Below are 24,899 nucleotides of genomic sequence, written 5' to 3'. Positions count from 1 at the left end.
TTCTTGCTTTTAATATATGTATAAAATGCCTTGGGATTTTCATTATTCCTACTTACCAAGGACATTTACTGCTCCCTTTAATCGTCTTAATTCCCAGTTCAAGTTCTTTCCAGTTTTCTTTGTATTCCTCATGGTGAAGTCTTCACCTAGGACACTCATCTGCAAAAAAGGTTATTTCAATATTTGTTTTACTGACTTCCCATACATCACCTTTCATAAATCGACTTGTTCCGTTCACTGTTCTTGTCTTCTATTCTAAGCACTGTTCGAACATTGATTTTGGCTCTCAGTTCCCCCATACCTTTAGATTTCAAATTCACCAAGATCAGTTTTAAATTTCATGCCCCTACCATGCTGAGTCACTTTCCCTTGAATTCTAGTTCTGTTTGATAGCAGCCTTTTGCATGTTACTTTTCTCTTCCTCCACTCCTGTTGTCGGTGACTCAGCTGCCTCAGCCCAGATACTGCAATCTCTCTTCCTAAACCGTGCCACTAATAGCTTTCTTCATAAATAAAGCGTTCTTCCAAGAGGACCACAACCTCGTCGTGGTTTGGAGGCTTGCGTAGCCCAATGACCCAGAGAGCTATGTTGGCTGGAGTCCGGGCTTTATGCTTTGGCTCTTGGTAGGGTCACCCATGCCAAACAGGTCAAAGGGCAGAGGCCAGGCTAAGAGTGGTCCACTGATCCTCCAAGTTCAGGGGCTCAGCTCAGGGCTAACAACCCCGACTGGTAAAAGAAAACTGTCACAGAAACAGCAATGACAAATCCTTCTACAATGGTGCAATGATGTTCCTGAGTCTCCACCCGGAACTTGCATGACAGACAGTAGTGAAAACGGAGAGAAGGCTACTGACATGATGAGGGTAGAAACACAGAAAATCTACAGCACAATACAGGCCCTTCGGCCCACAAAGCTGTGCTGAACATGTCCCTATCTTAGAAACTACCTAGGCTTTACCCATAGCCCTCTATTTTTCTAAGCTCCATGTAGCCATCCAGGAGTCTCTTAAAAGACCCTATCATTTCTGCCTCCACCACTGCCGCCGGCAGCCCATTCCACACACTCACCACTGTCTGCGTAAAAAAACTTACCCCTGACACCTCCTCTGTACCTACTTCCAAGCACCTTAAAACTATGCCCTCTCATGCTAGCCATTCCAGCCCTGGGGAAAAGCCTCTGACTATCCACAATGAGCAATGCCCCTCATCATCTTATACACCTCTATCAAGTCACCTCTCATCCTCTGTCGCTCCAAGGAGAAAAGGCCCAGTTCACTCAGCCTATTCTCATAAGGTATGCTCCCCAATCCAGGCAGCATCCTTGTAAGTCTCTTCTGCACCCTTTCTATGGTTTCCACGTCCTTCCTGTAGTGTGGCAACCAGAATTGAGCAGGTACTCCAAGTGGGGTCTGACCAGGGTCCTCTTGGCTCTTAAACTCAATCCCATGATTGATGAAGGCCAATACACCGTATGCCTTCCTAACCACAGAGTCACCCTGCGTAGCAGCTTTGAGTGCCCTGTGGACTTGGACCCAAGATCCCTCTGATCCTCCACATTGCCAAGAGTTTTACCATTAACGCTATATTCTGCTATTATATTTGACCTACCAAATGAACCACCTCACACTTATCTGGGTTGAACTCCATCTGCCACTTCTCAGCCCATTTTGGCATCCTATCGATGTCCCGTTGTAACTTCTGACATCTCTCCACACTATCCACAACACCCCCAACCTGGTAGCCCTGAAAACCACAAGAGATTGAGAACCTCCATTACTACCCTAAACACCAGCAGTGTACTGGCAGTGAGTAAGTAAATCGTGCATTCAAATAGACACGTGATCTCATTTCTGTCGTTCTCACCCAATTTTGGGTTTCTGCCATTTAGCCCCAAGACATCTTCTCACTTTTTTTTAACCACCTCAAGTGGGATGTTAATCAACATGATTGATTGAGAGAGATGAGCATTAAAGGTTGGTTTAATTGCTTTAATATTACAATCTACAGTATAATGACAACCACAATAATCGCAAACACTAACATGATAATTAATATTTCAATCAGGGTAATGAACAAAATTATTTTGCAAGTCTTGCATGTGTGAGGCAAGCTATTGTTAGCACAGCTAAATCTTTATTTAGAAATAGCTACTGAATGTAGAGCATGCACATTGGAGAAAGGCAAATAAAAAGAAAATTCCTTTGGAACATTGCCCTGACTGCCCTGACTGCACTGACCTGGGATCCCTCATTCTTTTAAGAGTAACCAGACCATCCAGCTGGAAAGAAATTCAAGGACAAAAGCATAATACTGTCTCTCAGATTTCAGAAAAAACTGACAAGCCTGTACTTAGTTAATGTTTGTTCATTGAGCGTGAAATGAAACTTAGCGGCATTACTTGGATTTATTTGGAGATTTATAGCAGTCGTTTAAACTCTGAAAGGGATGAATTGTTGCTCTGTTGAAATTATTTTTGTGAGATTGTATCACATTTAAAATACTAGACACAGGTTACTGGTAAAAGCTGCAAGTATCAACTTCTTTCCCAGTTCTTCATTTGCATAATGGAATTCTGGCAAGCTAAAGATTAATGTAATTATTTTGTAATTAATTTAATTTTTATTGGCTCTCTGCTCATTTAATTAGGACTGAGAACATTTAAAATAGCCTACCTATTCTTTCACACTGGACTGAAATATGAAACTTGAATTATGGCAACTTTATTAAAACCTGCATCTGATTTCTCCCCTTTTCAAATGCAGTAACAAAGACTGTAAAGTTGATTCAGAGGTTGACGACGAAGCAGGTTTGGACTGAAGATAATGCACAGAGGCAATCTTGATGGCAGTATTGCAGAAGACCCGGTTCAGCAGCCGAGGAACGGTTCGATAAATTGCAATCAGAAGCTCCGGTGCCAATTGGGAACCTCGGCTGCCGCTGCACTCTGGGTTACTGGAGTGTGAGTCAATTTTAAACAATCACTCTAAATCACCAAACAACATGGCCTTGAAGTGGGCAAGTGAAGGATGTTTTGGATTGCATTTTTATCCATTCCTGGCTTATCTACAAACTTGCTTGATTACCAGCCCTTGAAGCGGTTTTGCATTTAAAACTACATCGCCTACGTAGTTTGAGGGGTTTGCCTTACTCCGCCATCCTCACTATGATTTCTGTAGTTAATATAATCAGTGATGTTCCATTGTCCTCTGCTGTCTCTGAAGCTTAGAAGCTCAGATGTGGGATAAGGAAATGCACTGCGCCCTGAGCTCCCTTTGTTTGTCCGTGCTGATGAATCTGCGGTAGTTTCACGCGAAATACCTTGAAGAGGGTATTGCAGGCAATTAAGAATCTGAATACATAAGCGCCCACTGGGTTAAGGTGTCAGTTTAAACAGCTGCCCGTCCTTCTTCCCGCTGCTCTAATTAACACCTAGGCACTTCGCTGCCAGTGGGAGTGGATTGAACCATTTAACCCGTCGGGTTGGTGTTCTGCTGTGAGCAATCTGAAAGCCCCGCCTGACACCACAGTTCTGCTATTCGGCACCTTGTCAGGCATCGCGTGGCTTGTGATGAATTAGAGGAATGAATTTATCAGGGTTTGTTCTGCCTTTTCAGTTGGTGCAGTCTGTTGAAATTAACGCACGCCCATCCCTGTGATGGAATAAGTAAGAGAGACGTTTGAGAGACGGCTCCAAGAATATTCGAGCTGTTTATTTGAACTTTGTTCATCGTTTATTTCGTGCTTTGGAATCGCGCCAAGCCTATTTCTCTGATCTTTTGTAAATCTTAGTTTGACACCCCCGATGAAGCCCCTTTGCTTTATCCGGTAGATAATAACTGCTTTGTCGAAGGTGTTTGAGGTTCTGTAGTTTGAGGTAGCGGCGTGCAGCTGCCTTGAAGTCCTTGCCTGTTCCCTCGTTGATGGTTTGTCTGCTTTGTACTGAACTTTGTTGCTGACAAACAGACCCTTGACGGGGAGCGAGTTAGCGGAGTGCTAGCGTCGGGATGGAACGCTTTTTGAACATGATGAAACAAGTGAAAAGAACGAGGAGGAGGAAAAGCAAGAAGTATAGGCCGGAGGAGGATTACCACGAGGGCTATGAAGATGTTTATTATTACGCTTCCGAACAACTGCACAGTAAGTATGACACCACTAACTACTTTATCATTTCCTGCCAGAGGCATGGACACTCCAGTGCCTGGCGTCACTTTATACAATCAATCTATGTATAGAAGCTGTCTTATGTATTTACATTTATTGTTTTTTTAAAATTGTGTTCTTTATCTTATTGTGTGTTTTTGTGCTACATCGGATCTGGAGTGCCAATTACTTTGTTCTTCTTTACACTCGCGTACTGGAAATGTCATTAAACGAAACGGAATCTTAGTGTGGTTCGTTTCGACTAAATCTGTGAAATAATTCTCAACAAGCTGATGACAGCGTAATGACACATGAGTAAACAAACTATACATACAAGACTTTCCTCCCGGTACTTCGGGCGTTAATGCCTCCGAGAGAAAGCAACCCAGTGGGATGTGTGCTATCCTTTTGCCTTGAATGACACGCGTTCTTGCTGTGTGCACGCTGCCCAGGGACTTTTCCATGTGGAGCGTCAGTTGACAAGTGGTTTGACGGGCGAATTGATTTGAATAATTTGCAAAGCTAAACGGGCAGTAATATCCAGTGCACATTCCGGGCTGGGAATTAATTATTCAGCGTGTTTTCTTGCAGAGAGCTCTGCCTGTGATCTTTCCCTAGTCTCAGCGGGCAGAAATGCCCGAGGTTACCTCTCAGGGAAAAGTGGCGTGTGGCGTGGACGACTTCGTGCGTCCGGTTGATTTATCTTCTTAACGTATTCAGCTAATACAAAAGCTTTTGATATCAATTATAATCAAACGTCGTTTAAAGTGACCTGTTTTAATCTCTTTGAAGTCCCTCTGATGTATATGTGCTGTTGGCATTGACTTACGTTGGAATGCTGTTTCTAAATCTTCTCCAGGCATAATATACATTCAGCGGTCACTTCAAAGGTACACCTGTATACCTGCTCATTAATGCAAATATCTAATCAGCCAATCGGGTGGCAGAAACTCAATGCATAAAATCATATAGACATGGGCAAGATGTTCAGTTTGAGACCAAAGAGCAGAAAAAGAGTGAATCTCAGAGCTGTATACTGCATACATACTTTAATAATAAATGTACTTTGAATAGGGAAGAAATGTGATCTAAGTGACTTTGACCATGGAATAATTGTTGATGTCAGACTGGGTTGTTTGAGTTTCTCAGAGACAGCTGATCTCCTGAGATTTTCATGCAGAGCACTCTCTAGAGCCTACAGAGAATGGTGTGAAAAACTTTTTTTTAAATAAAATAGCCTGTGAGCAGCATTTCTGTGGGCAAAAATGTCTTATAAATGTGAGAGGTCAGAGACCACACATTTTAATTCCACATCCCATTCCCATTCTGATATGTCTATCCACGGCCTCCTCTACTGTCAAGATGAAGCCACACTCAGGTTGGAGGATGTGTTGTGCTTTCAGAGATGCTCTTCTGCACACCACTGTTGTAACATGTGGTTATTTGAGTTACTGTCACCTTCCTGTCAGGGTATATTCCGTCTGGGTAGCCTCCAACCTGATGGCATGAACATTGACTTATCTAACTTCTGCTAATGCCCCACCTCCCCCTCATACTCCATCCATTATTTATTTATATACACACATTCTTTCTCTCTCTCTCCTTTTTCTCCCTCTGTCCCTCTGACTATACCCCTTGCCCATCCTCTTGGTTTTCCCCCTCTTCCCCCTTTTCCTTCTCCCTGGGTCTCCTGTCCCATGATCCTCTCATATCCCTTTTGCCAATCACCTGTCCAGCTCTTGGCTCCATCCCTCCCCCTCCTGTCATCTCCTATCATTTTGGATCTCCCCCTCCCCCTCCCACTTTCAAATCTCTTACTAGCTCTTCCTTCAGTTAGTCCTGACGAAGGGTCTCGGCCCGAAACATTGACTGTACCTCTTCCTAGAGATGCTGCCTGGCCTGCTGTGTTCAGCAGCAACTTTGATGTGTGTTGCTTGAATTTCCAGCATCTGTAGAATTCCTTGTGTTTACGAGGTCAGAGGAGAATGGCCAGACTGGTTCAAGCTGACAGGAAGGTGACAGTAACTCAAATAACCACATGTTACAACAGTGGTGTGCAGAAGAGCATCTCTGAAAGCACAACACATCCAACTTTGAAATGGACGGACTACAGAAGCAGAAGACGACCAACACACACATAGTGTTGAATTCATTTGGTACAGGAGGTACTTTACTGAGTGTATCCATCATGATGTTATCACCAGGCTAATTATGGGACAAATGCAGCCAAGTGCCCTTTATTTGGGCTCAGTATCAAAAATTAACTATGCAGCATGAATGACCAGGGTAGGACCTCTTGATAATTTTTTTCCCCCATGCCTCTGGTTCAGGGCTTTGCCTGTTAATGTGGTACGGCAGTGAGACTGTAGTAACAGAGTTTAGCCTGAGGCATTCCTGGTTTGTCCTGAGATGTAAAATTAATGCAGACAGGAGTAAACTTTTACTTTATCTTTGGATGTCAAAGGAATTGGGTTTTCTGGTTTTCCTTTGATTGCAACTCTATATTTAAACAAGCCCTTACCTGTCCTAATACAAATTTGCATTTTCCAATTGAGATTCAAATGCAGGTTTGACAAAGGAAGCTATGTACTCTCAGTGAAATGTTTTAAGTCTTGTAACAAAATGGGGCTTTTTTGGTACTGTTTTCATTTCTACATTGACTATTTATTGGACATATGTAGTGTCTTTAACCCAAATAAGAATAACTTACTTTCAGAATTAAGGTCACAATCTACTTTTTAACAGTTGCTCTAAGTAAAAATTAATGGTCCTTCAAAGCCTTCAAGTGCTGTCTGATAGAGTAAATATGTTCACAGGCCAGATTGTGTTTCCACTCCAGCCCCCTCCCCACCCCCACTCTCGAAATATAGTCTTTTTTTTCCCAGCCCCTAACTTGATAGATTTGAGTGACTGACATTGGATGGCTTTGGGTAGGAATCTATCTGTGTGTGTGTTATTTGTGGTAGAAATCTAAACATTTTGTGTTGTAGCGAGTAGGTATCAAAACCCCGTCCTCCCTTGCCTTGTTTGTTTTTTTTCTCTGTCTCTCTCTCTCTGTCTCTCTCTCTCTCTGTCTCTCTCTCTCTCTGTCTCTCTCTCTCTCTGTCTCTCTCTCTCTCTGTCTCTCTCTCTCTCTGTCTCTCTCTCTCTCTCTGTCTCTCTCTCTCTCTCTGTCTCTCTCTCTCTGTCTCTCTCTCTCTGTCTCTCTCTCTCTGTCTCTCTCTCTCTGTCTCTCTCTGTCTCTCTCTCTCTGTGTGTCTCTCTCTCTGTCATCAGGCAAGCATTGCTTTGTGGAGGAAAGTTGTAGATTAATTTTCATTGAGGTTTGACATTGGATTTTGTGGTTTGGAGGAACTTGCCATTGTGTCTTTACCTCTCTGCTTTTAATAAGCACTGAAGTCAGATTATAGTGAAGACTGTCACCTCTCGGTGCCAGAGTTCTGAGCAGGGCAAGTTGTAAATTATGTATGGACTGCCATTGTTCCATATAGAACAAGACACTGTCCTCTTGAAGATGCCATGCAGAGGATGTGCATGTGACTATTGATGGGAACCTTTTTGCAGACACCTGTGAAGTGCTTTTGAAATGGTTGAAAGCTTTCAAGTTTAAGTGCTTTTATATAACATGTACTCCAGTCCTATCTCTGGGTTTATATCTGGGAACTCTGCTAACTTATCTAGTTCTAATGATCTAACCTTTGTTTAAAGGTTCACTTCATGAATTCTGATACTTTTGCTCTAATGCCGCTAAACAAATGTGCCTTTTTTAAAATAACTACCAATGTATCAGATTTCTGGAATGAATTTACCAATTAGTAGACTTTTTAAGAAACTGAATTTAGGAGGTATTGTGACCCATCTGAAGGCAATATTTGATTTTCTTATTAGGTTGTACTGTAGCTTATACCTGGCTTTAATACTTCGCATAGTTTTCTTATTAGCTTGATCTTTATTCCCGTGGTGCAAGTTACAAAAAGGATGATAGCCCTGGCCCAATATTATAGGTGCATTAATTTCTGACGCCTGCTTTTCTAGAAGTGAGTTGGAAGACCTGAACAGTGAAAGGAAAGCAAAGTTTATAATGAGTCCTTATGAAGGGTCTTGGCCCTAAACGTCGACTTCCAAAGATGCTGCCTGACCTGCTGAGTTCCTCCGGCATTTTGTGTGCAACTCTGAATTTCCAGCATCTGTAGAATCTGATGCTTGATGTTGACCATAGTTTGCTCTGTTGCAAAAATGACAAATCTTATTCAGTGATAGCCAGACAGGTAATAGGTGCTTGATGTGATGTGCAGGCAAGAATTTGAGCTGTCTAGACATTAGCATCAAAGAGCTGTATTTACTTATAATTTAACGCCACATTGCATCAAAGCTTTATTGAGATAACTCTAAGACACATTCAAGAGATTGGAGGCAATTGAGTTTAATCTATCAGGGAACAACATCATGGTGATTACCTGCATAGATTCTCAATGTTCACTTGCAGAATAGCTTAAACTCTTTTTATTAGTTTACATTATTGAAATGGACTTGGAGCCACTTTATCAACACAGTAAAATAAAGCAGAATGTATTAAACCACAAGATTATAGACTCTGCACTAATGTTCACTCACAACTAACACCTGCACAATCACCTGTTATTTTACTTTGCAGTGATTTGCTATAAGCACAGCCTTCAGTGCAACGTATGTTCTGTAACTCCAGAAACTAATCAAAAGAAAAACACAGTTGCCATTGTATCTGTCTACTTAGTTTTTCTTTCCTTCCTTCCTTTTTAGTGATGTGCTCACATATCATGTGGTGGTGTAATGATGTACTGTATGCCATTCACATACTATGTACATATAACCCATAATGAATTATATAAATATATTTACAATATTACTCAAATATCACTAAAATATTAAATACACTACACCCCTATCTTGAACAAATTGTTGCTTTTCAAACTTTTGCCCTTTTTTCTTAGGACTTTTGTTTCTCATGTTAAAATGGTTCTCTACCCTTTCCTCTGTACAGATGTGTCCTAATCCATTTATTAAAGACATTTGAGTATTTCTGGGAGAGTATTGATAATCTATCACTTTTCGTCTTGACCTGTTGCCACATCTGTCTTTTTTTAAATCTATGATTAGATCATAAGATTATGAATTAACAATACTTAAAATTACAAGCAAAGATGCAAATTAAAACTATTTTGAAGAAAACTTAAGCCTAGTGAACTTTGTGAGATCTTTGGCCAGGTCCTCCATGTAGGGTGGGACTGCCACAGTGAATGGTGTGTTGTTGAACAGGGACTTAAGAGTACATGTTTCCCTGCAAGTGGTGTTGTAAGAAGCTGAGGAGATGAGAAAGGGTTTTGGCATGTTGGCTGTAATCAGTCAGCACATTGAGAAAAGAGGTTGGGATGTTACGTTGCAGTTCTTGAGGCTGCATTTGAAATATTCTGTGTAGTTTTGGTTACCCTGCTGTAGAAAAAGACACCAAAACGAATGAAGAGCAGCTGTATGAAGATGTTGCCAGGATTGATAAATTGGGAAATTAATCATTAGTGATTAGGAGAATATGGGGGTGATGTTGCAGAGGTGTATAGATAGTGCAAACTGATCCTATCTTTCCCCACGATTGGAGAATCAAGAACTAGAAGGCATAAGTTTAAGGTGAGAGGGGAGAGGTTTAATAGGAACATGAGGGATAAACTTTTCACTCAGAGGCATGTCCGTATATGGCTGCCAGAGGAAGTTGTTGAAGCAGGTGCGTCATTTAAAAGGCACTGGACAGATAGATGGATAGGAAGGATTTAGAAGGGCATAGGCTAAATGTGGGCAAAAGGACTACTTTAGATCCTTAGATGGTTGTCATTGTCAGCATGGACCAGTAGAGCTAAGAGGGCTGTTTCCATCCTGTTCAACTGTATGACTGACTTGGCTTACCTCTGACCTACCTTCCTGCTGGTCAAAGGAGAGGGTGCAAGATGAATGTAGCCAACATAAAGAAGTGTGGGCGTGGGGAAGTCGAGTCAAATCAAGTTTATTGTCATTTAACAATATACATTAGACAATCAAACAAAACATTTCTCCAGACCAGAATGGGAAGCACAGTAGCACACATAACACACATATAACACACAATAACTTAGGAAAGTAAGAATTAAATCTACAAATGAATTAAGCATAGATAAAGTAAAGTGCATAAATTAAATATTGTAGGGTACAATACAAATTATCCAGTGATACTTCAAATATGATGCTGCAGGGAGTTCAGAAGCCTAATGGCCTGAGTGAAGAAACTGTTTCCCATCCTGACCGTTCTTGTCTTTTTGCATCAGAACCTCCTGCTTGATGGTAGAAAGTCAGAGGATGCTGGATAGATAGGTGGGGTCCTTGATAATACTAAGGGCCCTGTGTACATGGCACTCTGATAAGTGTTCCCGATGGGTGGTTGTGAGACCCCTATGATCCTCTCGGCCGTTCTCACAGTCCTTTTGTAGGATGAATAGGGCAAGTATTTGTGTAAGTAAGAAGCAGTGTGGATGTAATGAAGTGGCATGTTTGGGTACAAATGTAAAACCCAAACCTGAGCTGATCAGAGCCAAACCTAATCTGATTCTGAGGCAATCTTTTAAAGATATTAATGTCATTAATATTGATTCATTCACACGATTGCTCGAGCGGTAATTTGTCCAAAGTAGATAGTAAATTTGGAAGGCCTTATAGAAAAGGAGTGGAAAATCCCATCTGCTTATGAGCGGCATCATGGTGCAGCAGTTCACACAACACTATTACATGTTGAGCAGCCCTTATCTGAAATGTTTGGGGCTGGAAGCATTTTGGATTTTGGTATATTTGCAAATATATAATGAGATAGCTTGAGGATGGGACCCAAGCCTAAACACACAATCTATTTACATTATGGCTCATAGGTACTGTATACCCCTGAAGGGAGCTTTATATAATATTTTAAATCATTTTATGCATAGAAAAGTAAAGCGGACATTGAACTATCACTACCTGAGCTGCCCAGGTGGACAGTCAGTGGTTGTTTGGCTTTGCCATCATTCCCGACTCTGAATTTATGTGTGACTGGTCAGCAGACTTTGTCATGCACTCGTTCATCACATATGTACTGATGCAGACGTTCATCGGTTAGATTTCCATCAGTGACGATCTTGGCAAACTGATTAATGAATTTAGTTGATGCTCCCTGATCAGTAGAGACTTTATCACAACAAATCCCTAACAAATTAATGTTGTGCCTTTTCTTAAATTTCTGCAACCAGCCTGCTAAATATTCATAATTACCTACAATTTTCAGTCTGTTGTGTTAGATCTTTGCTTGTTTCATGATCAGCATACTGTTAAGCGGCAGATGTTCACTCCCCTGACGAATCCACTTTTTCAATACACGATCGAGATCTTCATTACTTCCTTTATGCAATGTTTTTCTATTTTTCCTTAACTTCTGTTCATTATTTTCAGGATAAAACTTTTACCAGTTTGGCCTTCTGTTTGTTCAGGCCGCAGATGGTGATCGTTCCACCGCCACACTGCTCTGTTAGATGCTTCACACTTACACAGCTGTTGTTTTTCCAGCAACATGACTTTCTATGTCATAAGTGCTTCTTCTTGTCCTTTTCATTGTTACCTATTGGAGTAACTTCAGGCCTTTTAGACTTTTTCAACAGAGCCAAGAATAAGCGCAAAACACATGGTAATTACTGTGAGTAACGCACGAAGGTCTGGCTACGACGACTGCTGAAAACAAACTGGAGGCAGTAGGCCCCACTCAGGATAGTGAGGTCACTTCTCAAAACACTCTGTGGTGCACAGAGACCCATGCATTACCTGGGAACCTTCCCAGCACCTTGTGAAGTTTTCCACTTGTGGCATCATGTCCGCGCTCAGAAAACAATTTCAGATTTTGGCTTTTGGAGTTTTGGAATAAGGGTGCTCAACCTGTATAGCACCAATGGACCTGGGTTCAATTCTGATGTCTGTAAAAAGTTGTGCGTTCTCCCTGTGACTGCGTTAGTTTCCTCCAGGTGCTCCAGCTCCCTCCCACATTCCAAAGACATACGGGTTAGTAGATTAAATGGTCACGTGTGTAATTGGCCAGCATGGGCTCGTTGGACTGAAAGAGCCTGTAACTGTGCAGTATCTCTAAATAAATAAATGACTATAAAGTTCTGAGCTAGCCGAACAGAAATCCAGATGTATAATTGGGACATGAACCCAACTTGCCCGATGGGGCCTGGTTTAGGTAGCCTGCCTCTGATTCATTCTGATTTCTGTGTCTTATGTTCAATTGCATTGTGGGACTTTCTGGAGATGACATTGTAGCTTGATCTTGAAACTGCTGTTAAAGAATTATTTTTTGACGTTCAACGCTAAACTGGCGTTACCATTATTATTTCCATTTATTATTATGACCATTTCCCACTGCCTCTTGCACACTGAATTTCCTACCTTGCCTAAGTATGTTTCTTAAGCGCAGACTTGGATTGGCTATTTTGTCACGATTGTATTATTGTCTCTCAATCTGGTCCTTGCTGTAAAATTGGATAATACAGAAGATTTCTGGTGAGCTTCCTTCTCTGTCATCTCAATTATCATGATCTTATTTCTGCCCCAGCTGAATTAACTTGAAACTGGCAAGGTCAAGAATCAAATTTCAACTTGTCTTGGTGCTGCTTCTTTTTTTTTAATTTTATTTTTATTTGGATAAGGAATTCACAAATATCATGTACTTTTTTCACACATATAACCTTTTCCATTTTTATATGTATAAAACTACAGTTATTTATACATTCTTAAGTACACATTGAGATGATATAAAAGGAAAATAAACATTTAAATAGATAATTATGTACTGTGGTAAATCTAACCTATTAGGCTAAGTAATGGAATTAGTTGTTAAGAAAAATGGTAATAATAGTTTCCATATAACCCTTCTGGACCATTTCCACTGGTCCAAAATGTTGTATATAAGCCTTTGTATCAACCATTGTAGGTGTTTATATCCTAATTTGTTCATGCTTGCTCCTGCCCGCAGACATAATTATCCAATCCCTATGTACTTATTTACTTAATTTTATCATTTTTTTATCCCTTTCCCAAATCTTTCCCTTTACTTGTGTTAATTCTCTATTTTACAAAAGAAAACAAAAAAAACAAACATTTAGACTAGGGGTGCTTACGTTAGCAATATTACTGTGTTGATGAGAAGAGCAGTATAAATCATTAGGAGAGTCATCTAAAGTCTGCTCGCATTGGGGTTATATATTCAATCTATTTATTCCAGATTTGATAAAATTTATCTTTTTGAGTTCTCAGGGAGTAAGTCAACTTTTCCATTTTAAATATTTCCAAGATAATTTCGTACCAATCTTCTAATGTAGGTGGTATTAGATTTAGCCATTTTCTAGTGATTGATTTCTTACTTGCCGCTAAGAGGGCCTGCAGCAACTTTATATCTTCCTTCTGTTCAAGAAACAATACATGCCCCAAATAGAGCGTCTCAAAGTTCAGAGGTATCTGGGACTTAAGTACCTTAACTAATGTTCTATGAATACCTTCCCAAAATAGACTTAATTTAGGGCAATCCCAAAAAATATGAAAATGATTTGCCTCCTTGGAGCCGCACCTTCTCCAACACATCACATTTGTATCTTTATATTTTTCCTGATATGGGGTCTTGAAGTATCTTATAATGTTTTTCCAACAATGTTCTCTCCAAGTCAAAGAATTAGTCGAGGACCATTGAAAGCTGCAGATTTTCTCCCAAGTCTCCTCTGAAAGTACCAACCCCGCTTCTTTCTCCCACTTCTCTTTAATATACAGTGTACTTACATTTTTAGCATGGGAGAGTGCATTATATAATCGAGAAACTGATTTACTAGGTATTGAACTGCAAGCCGGATTCAGAATCTTGAAAAATTCTAATTCTACTGTTGATAGGTCTGTATATCTACAACTCTGGTTAACATAGTTTCGTACTTGAAGGTACCTAAAAAAAAAAGTCATTGTGTTCTAGGCCATGTTTGTCCTGCAGGATTTGGAAACTCTGTAATACTCTTTTATCTATAAATGAGAGGTAGTTTGTAAGACCTTTCTTTATCCATAGCTCAAATCTTTTATCTCCTCTGTTGGGAAGGAATTCGGTATCATATGCACACCATCTAAAGAGTTTTAACATGTTATTAATTCCACATGAATTAACCACCTTCTGCCATACTTTTAATGTAAGATTTATCCAAGCGTTTTTAAATTTTTCCAACTGGGCCATCAACCCTGCCGAAGCTATTGAGGCCTGAAGAGGAAAATTGTCAACTAATCCAAATTCTACTTCCTTCCATCTAGCCTTATATTCCCTATTACACCAATATAACAGAGGGGTTATCTGTGAGGCATAAAAATAATTTCTCAGGCAAGGAAGAACCATACCTCCTTCCTTCCTTCCCTAACTGTAAGGTGTTATATCGAATTCTAGGTTTCTTTCCTTGCCAAATGAAGCGGGAAATCCATTTGTCCCATTCCCTGAATTGATTATCATCCACCTCCATCGGTAAAGTACGGAAAAGATACAATAACCGAGGAAGAATATTTATTTTTATAGTATTTATCCTTGAATTTAAACTTAAAAAGGGGATAAGATTCCATCTATGCATATCTGCTTTTATCTCTGAGATTAATGGCCCATAATTTACCTGTGACAGTGTTGAAAGATCCTTCGGTAGGGTTATTCCTAAATATTTTAATGATTTAGCTTCCCACTTAAGATCATATGTATCCTGCAATTTTTTGGATGGTGTATAATTTAGGGACATAACCTGCGTTTTCTTTACATTTATTTTATAACTTGATATTTTCCCAAAGTCATCCAACAGTGTAAACAATCCTATAAATGATTTTTCTGGTTCACTCAGATAGACCAAAACATTATCTGCGAATAACGCCACTTTCTGTTCAATCCCTGCCACCTTGATACCTTTTACGATTTCGCTCTGTCTTATTAGTTGGGCAAGCGGTTCAATATATAGCGCAAAAAGGAGAGGAGAAATTGGGCATCCCTGTCTCGTGCCTCTCTCTAAGATGAAGGAGTCAGAGAGGTCCCCATTTATCTTAATTCAGGCTGTAGGGCTGTCATATAGAGTCTGAATTACTTTAATAAACTTTTCTTGAAAGCCGAATCTTCCTAACACTTTGTATAGGAATGCCCAAATAACCGAATCAAAAGCTTTCTCAGCGTCCAATCCTACTACCATTGTCTCTGTCTCGTTCTTATTAACCTGTTCTAATATGTGTAGAGTTCTCCTTATGTTCTCCTGTGTTTGTCTTTGTTGAATAAATCCAGTCTGGTCTAAATGGATTAGGCCAGGTAAAAGCTTTTCCAATCTGCGCGCTAATATAGATGTAAATAGTTTGCAATCTAAATTAAGAACACTAATTGGCTGATAATTGTCACATTCTAGTTTATCTTTGCCCTCTTTAGGAATAACTGAAATAATCGCTTCTCTCCAGGAAGGTGGAGTTTCTCCTCTCTGCAAGATCCAATTAAAGGTGTTAAGTAGTAATGGGGCTAACTGTGTCTTCAGGGACTTGTACCACTCTGAGGTAAACCCATCAGAACCCGGGGACTTTCCAGCCTTTAACCTAGAGATGGCCATGTTCAGTTCTTTGACAGTTACTGGTTCTAATAAACTTTCATTTTGTAAATCTGTAAGTTTAGGTAGATCTAAAAAATTCAATACACTGTCTATATAGGGCTCATTGGGGGCCCGGGGTTGGGAGTACAGCTCTCGATAATATGTTTCAAAACTCTCTTGAATTTTCCCTATTGTACTCTCCACAAGCTTTGTCTTTGGATTCTTTATTTTATGAATTGTATTGTCTGCTTGTTGTTTTTGTAATTTATATGCTAATAATCTAGCTGATTTACCTCCTACTTCATAATTCTTTTGTCTCAGGTAAAGAAAATTTCTTTTGGAGTTTCCAACGTATAAATATCGTCAATTTCACTTTGCAATTTCCTAATTTCCTGTTTTCGATTTGAATTACTTTTGTTGCTATCTACAACTTGAAGTTGTTTTAATTTTCCTTGAAGGTCCGCTAATTTTTGGGCATTGATTTTTTTCATGTGAGTGGTAATGGAAATAATTTTCCCCCTCAGTACAGCTTTCAATGTATCCCATAAGATCACTGGTGATGTTTCTCCCGTGTCATTAAGGTCTAGGTATTCTTTGATTTCTCCCCTTAATCTCTCCATTACTTTCGGGTTATTGAGTATATGTGAGTTTAGCCTCCATAGTGACTTTCTCATTTTCCTTTCCAGGATTAGAGACATAGAGACTGGGCTATGATCCGACAGATCAGTTGTTGCAATATTACAGTTTTTTATCCTGAGTCTATCTGTATTAAAGATAAAGAAATAGTCTATCCTTGAATAGGCTGAATGAGGGAAAGAGTAATATGTATAATCTTTACTAGTAGGGTGTAATTCCCTCCAGACATCTATAATTCCCAACTCCTCCATCAATGAATTCACTTTCCGAGTCAGAGGTTTATTCTGAGTAACTATTCTTGAAGAATCTAATACAGGATTTAATCTAATATTAAAATCCCCTCCACAAATTACTACCCCTTGAGAACTGACCATTAGGTCAAAAATGTGTCTATAAAATGACCATTCACAACCTGGAGGAGCATAAACATTCAGCAATGTTATTTCTGTACCTTCTATTCTTCCTGTGATTTTTACGAACCGTCCTTCTTTGTCTCTAGTCTCTGAAATATGTTCATAATTAAGAGTACTTGATATTAAAGTAGCTACCCCTCTTTTGTGACTCAATTTATATGATGAATAAAATACATGCTTAAAGCCCATTCTTTTTAATTTTCCATGTTCAGATTGGCTCATATGTGTTTCCTGGAGGAAAGCTATTTGTGCCCTCTCTTCTTTCAATTTCGACATAATCTTATTTCTTTTAATTGGATTCAAAACCCCATTAACATTATAGGAAATTATTTTTACCAATTCAGTTTGCATTTTTCTCTAGTAGAAAAAAAAACACTCTCCTTTTCTAACCAAACAGTAAGCAATCCCTTCTCAACAGTAAACCAAGACATATAACCACACCCTAGACATTTTTGAACGTGCAACATTTGAAAATTTTTCCCGACTTCCCACAGTGAGGCCTGAGCGTCTTGGTGCTTATTCTTAACTATTCCATACGAGGCAAGGTACTTTGAAACAATTACTGATGTAAAGTCACCGTGAATTAATAACAGAAATTAGAGCAAATATGGCTTTAGTGGCCTGAGGCACTTTCTTCAAAAACACAGCAGGGTGTCAGGCATGTGACTTAATAAATTGTATTCATTGATTTCTGTGGTATGCTGACCCAGGCAGTTCATTCTAACACATGCCACGCAATTCCGAAATCTTAAGTAGCATGAAACCAAAAGAAGCAGCAAGATTTCTGCCAGCACTGCAGAGTTTCTCTTCCTCCATTGACTGGGAATAAAAAAGCTGGGTACTCCACTGGTAAATACCATTTGTGTAATTGAGTTCCACTGCAGAGTAAGGGTTCAAAACCACTTAATTCACTGAGCGGAACAAATGGATCTGTCCCAGGGGAACGGCTATCAAAAGCTTGTCAATTTCTAATATATTATGCATGGCCCCCCTGAGTATTCTATCAGAGAAATTACCCAAGTTATTTCTGCCGTTGCCATCTGCAGAGAGCTAGGCCATCACTGGACCAGAACGCCCTTAATTACTGTTCCTGAATGTAGTAAATATTTATTTATTTATCGGCGTAGCCCACGGAATAGGCCTTCCGGCCCATTGAGCCGCGCCACCCAGCCTCGCCTAATCACGGGACAATTTACAATGACCAGTTAACCTACCAACTGGTACGTCTTTGGAACGAGGGAGGAAATCAGAGCAAACTCACGCAGTCATGGGGAGAATGTACAGGCAGTGGCGGGAATTGACCTTGGGTCACTTGTACTGTAAAGCATTGTGAACGACTACTCTACCATGCTGCCCAGTACATGCACATACAGTATATCATATTGTGCAAAAGTCTTGGGCACCATAGCTCTATATATGTCCCTAAGACTTGGGCAGAGTACAGGATGATTCAAACACTGTTCCATATTTTCCTCCCCCTTCATTGTCCTCTGATTCTGTCTTTCCCCTTTCTTATCTCACCCCCCTTTATAGTGCTTTCACCATTCTTTCTAATCTTCCCCTATCTGATCCAAAAACAATCAATCCTTCAGCTTCATACCACAGTGACTCGTGGCTGTGAATTCCAGGTCTCTTCATGGTGGTGTCCTCTTCTGCTGCCTCAGCCATCCCCTCCTGGTCACCTACCAACAGGAAAGATATCAATAAGATTGAAGGAGTACAAGGATGTTGCCAGGACTTGAAGGCCTGAGTCATAACGAAAAGCTGAATAGGCTAGGACATTGTTTCCTGGAGCATAGGAGATCTAATAGAGGTAGATAAAATTGAGTGGTTTAGGTAGGGTAAATGCAAACAGGCTTTTTTCCACTGAGGCTGGGTGAAACTAGGATTGGGGGGTCATGGGTTAGATTATGAGAACACTCAGTCCTCTTTTATTGTCATTTAGAAATGCATATATGCATTAAGAAATGATAGTGTTTCTCCGGAGTGATATCACAGAAAACAGGACAAACCAAAGACTAACACTGACAGAACCACATAATTATAACTTAGTTACAGCAGTGCAAAGCAATACCATAATTTGATGAAGAACAAACCATGGGCATGGTAAATAAAATCTCAAAAGTCCCGAGTCGATCGACTCCTGAGTCCCCGATAGCAGGCGGCAAAAGGGAGAAACTCCCTGCCATAAACCTCCAGGTACCGTCAACTTGCCGATGCCTTGGAAGTAGCCGACCACAGCCGACACTGAGTCCATCCGTCCGAAAACTTTGGTGAGCTTCCGACCAGCCTCTCCGATACAGCCTCTGCCGAGCGCCTTCAACCTCGCCCCGGCCGCTGAAACATGCGAAGCTGAGAATTTCGGGGCCTTCTGCTCGGGAGATTCCGGTTACCACACAGTAGCAGTGGCAGCGAAGCGGGCATTTCAGATGTTTTCCAGATGTCCCTCTACTCATGTCTGTCTCCATCAAATCAGAATTGTGCACGGTCCACTACTTGACAGATAACAGACATCACCACCGAAGTGGCTGCGCGCGCTGCCATCTTCTCCTCCTCACTTACAAGTTAAGGATGAAAGGTGAAGTGTTTAAAGGGAATTTGAGGGGGAACTTCTTCACTTAAAGGGTGGTGTGAATGTGGAACAAGTTGCCAGGGGAAATGACAGTTGTAGATTTAATTTGAACATTTGAGAGAAGTTTGGATAAGTACGTGGATGGGAAGGGTATGGAGGGCTGTGGTCCAAGAACGGGTGCATGGGACTAGGCAGAATAATAGTTCAGCATTGATCGAAGGGCCTGTTTATGTGCTGTAGTGTTGGATGACTCCATTCCTATATCTTCAGTCAGGCATCCTCATTCCACTCTGTGAACCTTTTCTTCTATCTCCACAAATCCCATTCGACTGGATCCCCCACTCTTGACTCTAATCTTTCTCTAGATCTAATTGCTGGTGTGGCAGAAAACTGCTCAACTTTTCTACTGCCCTTGCTCACTCTAACCTTGTCTCCTCTGCTCTAGTATCACTTCATTACTGACAACCAAACCCAGCATTGTCTTCAAATGAGATGGTTACAGTTGTGGTTTGATGAACTGATCTTTACCTCGGAAATGCTGAATGTCAGCTTGCAGACAAGTCCTCGTATCTCCTGCTGGGTCATTGCCTCACAGGTGAACATCAGGCTACACATCTTAGACTTTTCACTCATCTCATTTCTGTAGAATTTCTTCCCTCCACATCCTCTGGCCTAATGATCCTCCAACCTGCACATTCTCCTTCTACTAACAGTGGGATTAACCTACTGTTTCAGTCTACTTTTGTCCCATGGGATATATTCTGTTCTTTTTCTCCCTTCCCATTTGTATCTTTTTCAACTCTGACATACTTCACCACTGTGCTGGGTTTCCTAATCCCTTGGCTTCATCTTCACCACAGCACATGATCCCTCTGCACCTCCATCCCTTTTCGAGAAGGCTAAGGACCATTTCATCTCTTCCCCGACCAATTCCCCTCCACCGCCATCTCCAAGCCTGACTGAACTTGTTCCTACGTTGAAGACAGTTCTCCAGTTAAAAGGTGCACAAACCAAAGCTTTGTCTGTCCCTGTGAGAAACATGGAAAGTTCCTTAATTCAATCTTGCTCAAGCCCTCCCTGTCTGCTTTCTCTCTCGAGAATGACAGTGGGTGCACTGATGCTGTATCTAGCACAGAGAAAATTAAAAAGTTTCATTGCAGGCAATTTCCTTCACGCTCTCACTTTCATATTGTTGTAATCTGACTCCTTCCTCCCTTCCATGACATCCTTATTTCCATCTCTACAATCAATATTCAAAATAAGCCTACAGATTCTCACACTTGCTTTACTACTAGTTCACAGTGCATCTTGTGAGGACTCCTTTCATATTTCAGAATCAGGTTTATTATCACGGGCATGTGTCCTCGTCTTTTTCTGTGTGGGAGAGTCTCTAGGCTTTGTTTCCACTTTGGAGGAATGGCTTTTTGGCAGCAACTCTTCCAGGAAAATGACTCCTAACAAGGCTTCTTAGGCCTGTAGAGGAGCGTACGTGGGTTCCAGTGGAATCTGTGAGTTCAGAGCTGATAGCAGTGCTGGACTACTTCTGATTTGGAAAGGACAACAGTTTGATGTATCACTCATCTCCTGCACGCAGTTTCTGTGGCTGACTGCTGCATTTCTGCTCCTCAGCCTTCCCTGTTTGTTTGTGCTTCTTCAGAAGAGCTTAGACAACACATCTGGAAACTTCTGTCTGCCATGCAGTTTCTGCTTGGGACAAACCTTGCTGATGCAAGATGACCATCTTGTGTCTTGTTGCTCTTGCCATGGTGTGAGAACTGGTGATTTGAAGGTTAAATTGTCACATTTGATACACCCTCACCTTGTAGTTTGATTCCTTCTACACCTGTTTCTGTTTTAGTTAATCTGTTTAGTTCATTCAACTCATTATGTCATTGATTATTAATATCCTGTTTGTTATCTTAGTTTAATCACACACTGGGCTATATACCTATAAAGTAATCAAGTTTGTATCTAAAAAAGTAGTCTATTACTTAATATGTTTAACAAAATAAAAAAAATCTCTAACATAATTTTTGGAAAATGAATGTTTGGAAATCTAAAATTTGTTCTTTTCTACTGACACTAATGCAGAAGACAAAAAAAGTATATATAAAAAATCTAGGGTGCCTAAGACTTTTGTACAGTATTATATGTATGCATATGATGCATGTTCTATGTTTGGTAAAATGTGTTAGAGTAATCATGAGTTTTTCTGCATACTTAAATTGTTAAATGATTTGTTAAATTTGCAAAAACATTTACATCACTAACATTTAAAATAAAAACTTCAATTTTAAATGCTAATTATCCATCCTTATCCTGATCTGTCATAGCTCGGATGGTCGTAAGCTGAAAGCACTAAATTATATTTCTATAATGAATAGAATAAATTTAGTACAGGTCGACCTTCACTAATCCAACTACCTGTAATCCGGTTCCTTCGATAATCTGCACTGATTTCAAATTTTCCGGGCCATTGTACTAAACTGCTGTGCATTGTTTTGGTTGCGCTAGATCTGTTCATGTGTTGGCGCGCTCTTGTAAGCACAGACAGGCGATTCCTGCTTGTTTTCCTGCGTTTATTAATATCATTTGCGTAAGCTGCGGCCACCTAGCACCTGCCCGTCTCACCTGCCAGCGGCAGGGGAGCTGGCGCGCACTGGGTCGGTCCACCTTCTCGCCCGCCTGCCGGCAGTCACCCACTGCCCTCCGGCGTCGCCCGGCCGGCGCTCCATTCTCTTCTGCCTACAATCTCAGATCAGACGTGGTGACCCACTGAATTTAAGCATATTACTAAGTGGAGGAAAAGAAACTAATGGGGATTCCTTCAGTAACTGTGAGTGCAATGTAGTCTTTGAGGTAACTGCAAGTCTGTGTCTTTGCTATTGCTTAGCTCACGCTTGAGCGCTGGTATTGGGTGTGCTTTACTTTTTGCTGGTGGGGAGGGGGGATTGTTGCACACTGCCATTTACAGGAGGGAGGGGAGCGGTGGCAGGGAGCTTGGGGGTTCTAACATTTAACTGTCGTTCATTCTTTGGGGCACTCTATTTTTGTGGATGGTTGCAAAGAAAAAGCATTTCAGGATGTATATTGTATACATTTCTCTGACATTAAATGAACCTTTGAATGCTTTGATATTTTAAAGGTATGATGAGGCGGTTAGCTATTGCTTAATGTGATCCATCTGTAATTCGGCATTTTCACTAATCCGGCACTCCTCAGGTCCCGGTGGTGCCGGATTATAGAAGGTCGACCTGTATTTGTAATGGAAGAAATGTAGTGACATTTATCAGACTTTCCTGGCACAGTGATGCCTCCTCTGGGCCTAAACGCACGAATTTGGAAGAATGAGAGGTGATCTCACAGATACAGAAGAATGTGTTTACACTTCTGACAGGGCAAAAGCAACAACATTGTTTCCCCTGCCTGGTTGTCGTGATCCATGTGTCACTTGAAATAGAGATCAGTCCCTCACAGGGATTGCCAACCTGGGGCCCACAGCCCCTTTGGTCAATGGTAGGGGTCCATTGCGGAAAAGAGTAAACAGTCGATGTTTCGGGCTGAGACCCTTCAGCAATCCTGATGAAGGACTTGGCCTGCTGAGTTCCTCCAGCATTTTGTGTGTGTTACCTGTGATGATTGTTTCAATGAACTATGGACCTGTATTCTCAGATTCCTTTGTTCTACCACACTCCTCAGTGCCCTACCGTTCACTGTGCATGTCCTACCATGGTTTGTCCTCCCAAAGTGCAACATCTCATTCTTGCTTTAAACTTCATCGGTCATTTTCAGCCCATTTTTTCCAGGAAGGCCATCAAAACTTGGCAGTAGGATCTGGACCGGCCGGAAAGATGGCCTGATGAAATGGTAGATGGAATTTGATGTTAAAGCTATGTCCCAATCCTAGTGTCAACCACAAATTTGCCACATTAATCATTAATATAGATGACAAAAACAACATTCCCAGCACTGTCTTGCACTACTTGAAACAGGCCTTCAGTCAGAGTGACAGAGAATATATAAATTGACCGCTGTTTAGCCAAAGGCGTTTTATTTGCCCTCCTGGCTATAATCTTTATCTTCAGTTTATTTGCAGATTCAGTTTACTTCATACCATTGCTATTTTTACAAAAATAAAAGCGATTTCGTGTGTCACACGACATTAATTAGTGTATTTAAATTATCTGTACAGGCAGTGCTCTTGTTACTTGTTAATTATATTGTACTGATCTGAGGCCTTGTTCTAGCTGCTACCAATTGTTCTTTGCAGTTTCTTTTTCCTTCATGAGTTATTTTCCCCCTCTGTTTTTGTAATTCCATTTGGGAGTAGGCTGGGTGAGATGGGCAGTGGGATTTGGGGTATCCTTTTGTAATGGTTGTGCCTTGAATGGGTAAAATCGAATAGTTTTGTGAAAAAGTAGAATACAGACTGTATGAAGTACCAACATGGAAATATTGCAAAGCAACATGCACGCGCACTCACACGCAATGCTGGAGGAACTCGAGCATTGTATGTGTGTGTGTTGCTTTGGATTTCCAGCATCTGCAAATTGTCTCACTTTAGAAATATTACAGGTGGTTTTGGAGTGATATTATGTTGAAAATACTGAGCAGGTCTTGCAGCATCTATAACTACTAAAAGGTCATTGATCAGAAACATTCATTTTTTTCTCTCTCTTCATTTATGGTCCCTGACACGTTTACTGCATTTTCTTGATGACTGGATTGTGCACTATTTTGCTGGTTAATGTAGTTTTGAGTTTTAGTAAAATCAATCTTAGAATGAAACAGTACAAGGCCTCTTGTTTGTTTTAGCCCTTTGGCACGATTGTCCATTTAACATGACCTGCAAATCTCTTAAAAAGACTTCAGATGAGCTTTGAAATTAATTTATTTTGAACATAGCCCTCTGGTAATGTGCAGATCAACCATAAACTTGTGGCCGAGGCAGTGCAAGAAAGCACTGTGCATCATCAATAGTCATAAGCTGGAGGGTTGGCTATTGACAAAACCATCCTTCTGAGCCTTATGATTTGGAAGATTCGCAAAGGAATACAAAGAAATTGATAAGGAAGGGAAAGCACGCCATGGCAGTCATCATCTACTGCGTGAAGAAACTCATTTATAGCTCAGTTTTCAAAAACTGGTCCCCTTGTATCAATGTCTCAGATCTACCCTGTTATATCTCAAGTTCTTACATATTCTAATAAGATCAACCCTCATTCTTCTTGGCTCCAAAGAATATAGAATGTAGAATAATCGAACACAGTACGGGATAGTTGGCCCACGATGTTGTGCTAATCTATGTAAACCTACTAAATAATCTCTCTAACCCTTCCTCCTGCACAGTTCAAAACCTTCAATTTTCTTTCATCCATGTGCTGATATAGATCGAACTTCTCTTCTAGTCCTGATAGGACAACCCTCTCAATCCTGGATTTATTATTGATGTGCTGGAGGAGCTCAGTCAGTCAGGCAGCATCCATGGATAG

General features: G+C 40.7%; 1 protein-coding gene across 2 annotated transcripts in view; it reads left to right on the top strand.

Moving 5' to 3' along the window:
- Positions 1-3,565: 3,565 nt before the first annotated feature.
- The window catches only part of grip1 (glutamate receptor interacting protein 1), a 344,038-nt gene continuing 322,704 nt past the window's right edge, over positions 3,566-24,899 (top strand). For both annotated transcript variants that reach the window (XM_072267520.1, XM_072267518.1), the window contains exon 1: positions 3,566-4,138. In XM_072267520.1, coding sequence (XP_072123621.1) covers positions 4,006-4,138 — 133 coding nt within the window. In that variant the 5' untranslated portion in view covers positions 3,566-4,005. The remainder of the gene's footprint in view (positions 4,139-24,899) is intronic.

This window comes from Mobula birostris, chromosome 9, assembly GCF_030028105.1.
Source record: "Mobula birostris isolate sMobBir1 chromosome 9, sMobBir1.hap1, whole genome shotgun sequence".
NCBI lineage: Eukaryota > Metazoa > Chordata > Chondrichthyes > Myliobatiformes > Myliobatidae > Mobula > Mobula birostris.
Note: the sequence above shows the minus strand (reverse complement) of the source record. Positions and strands in the feature narration are given on the sequence as shown.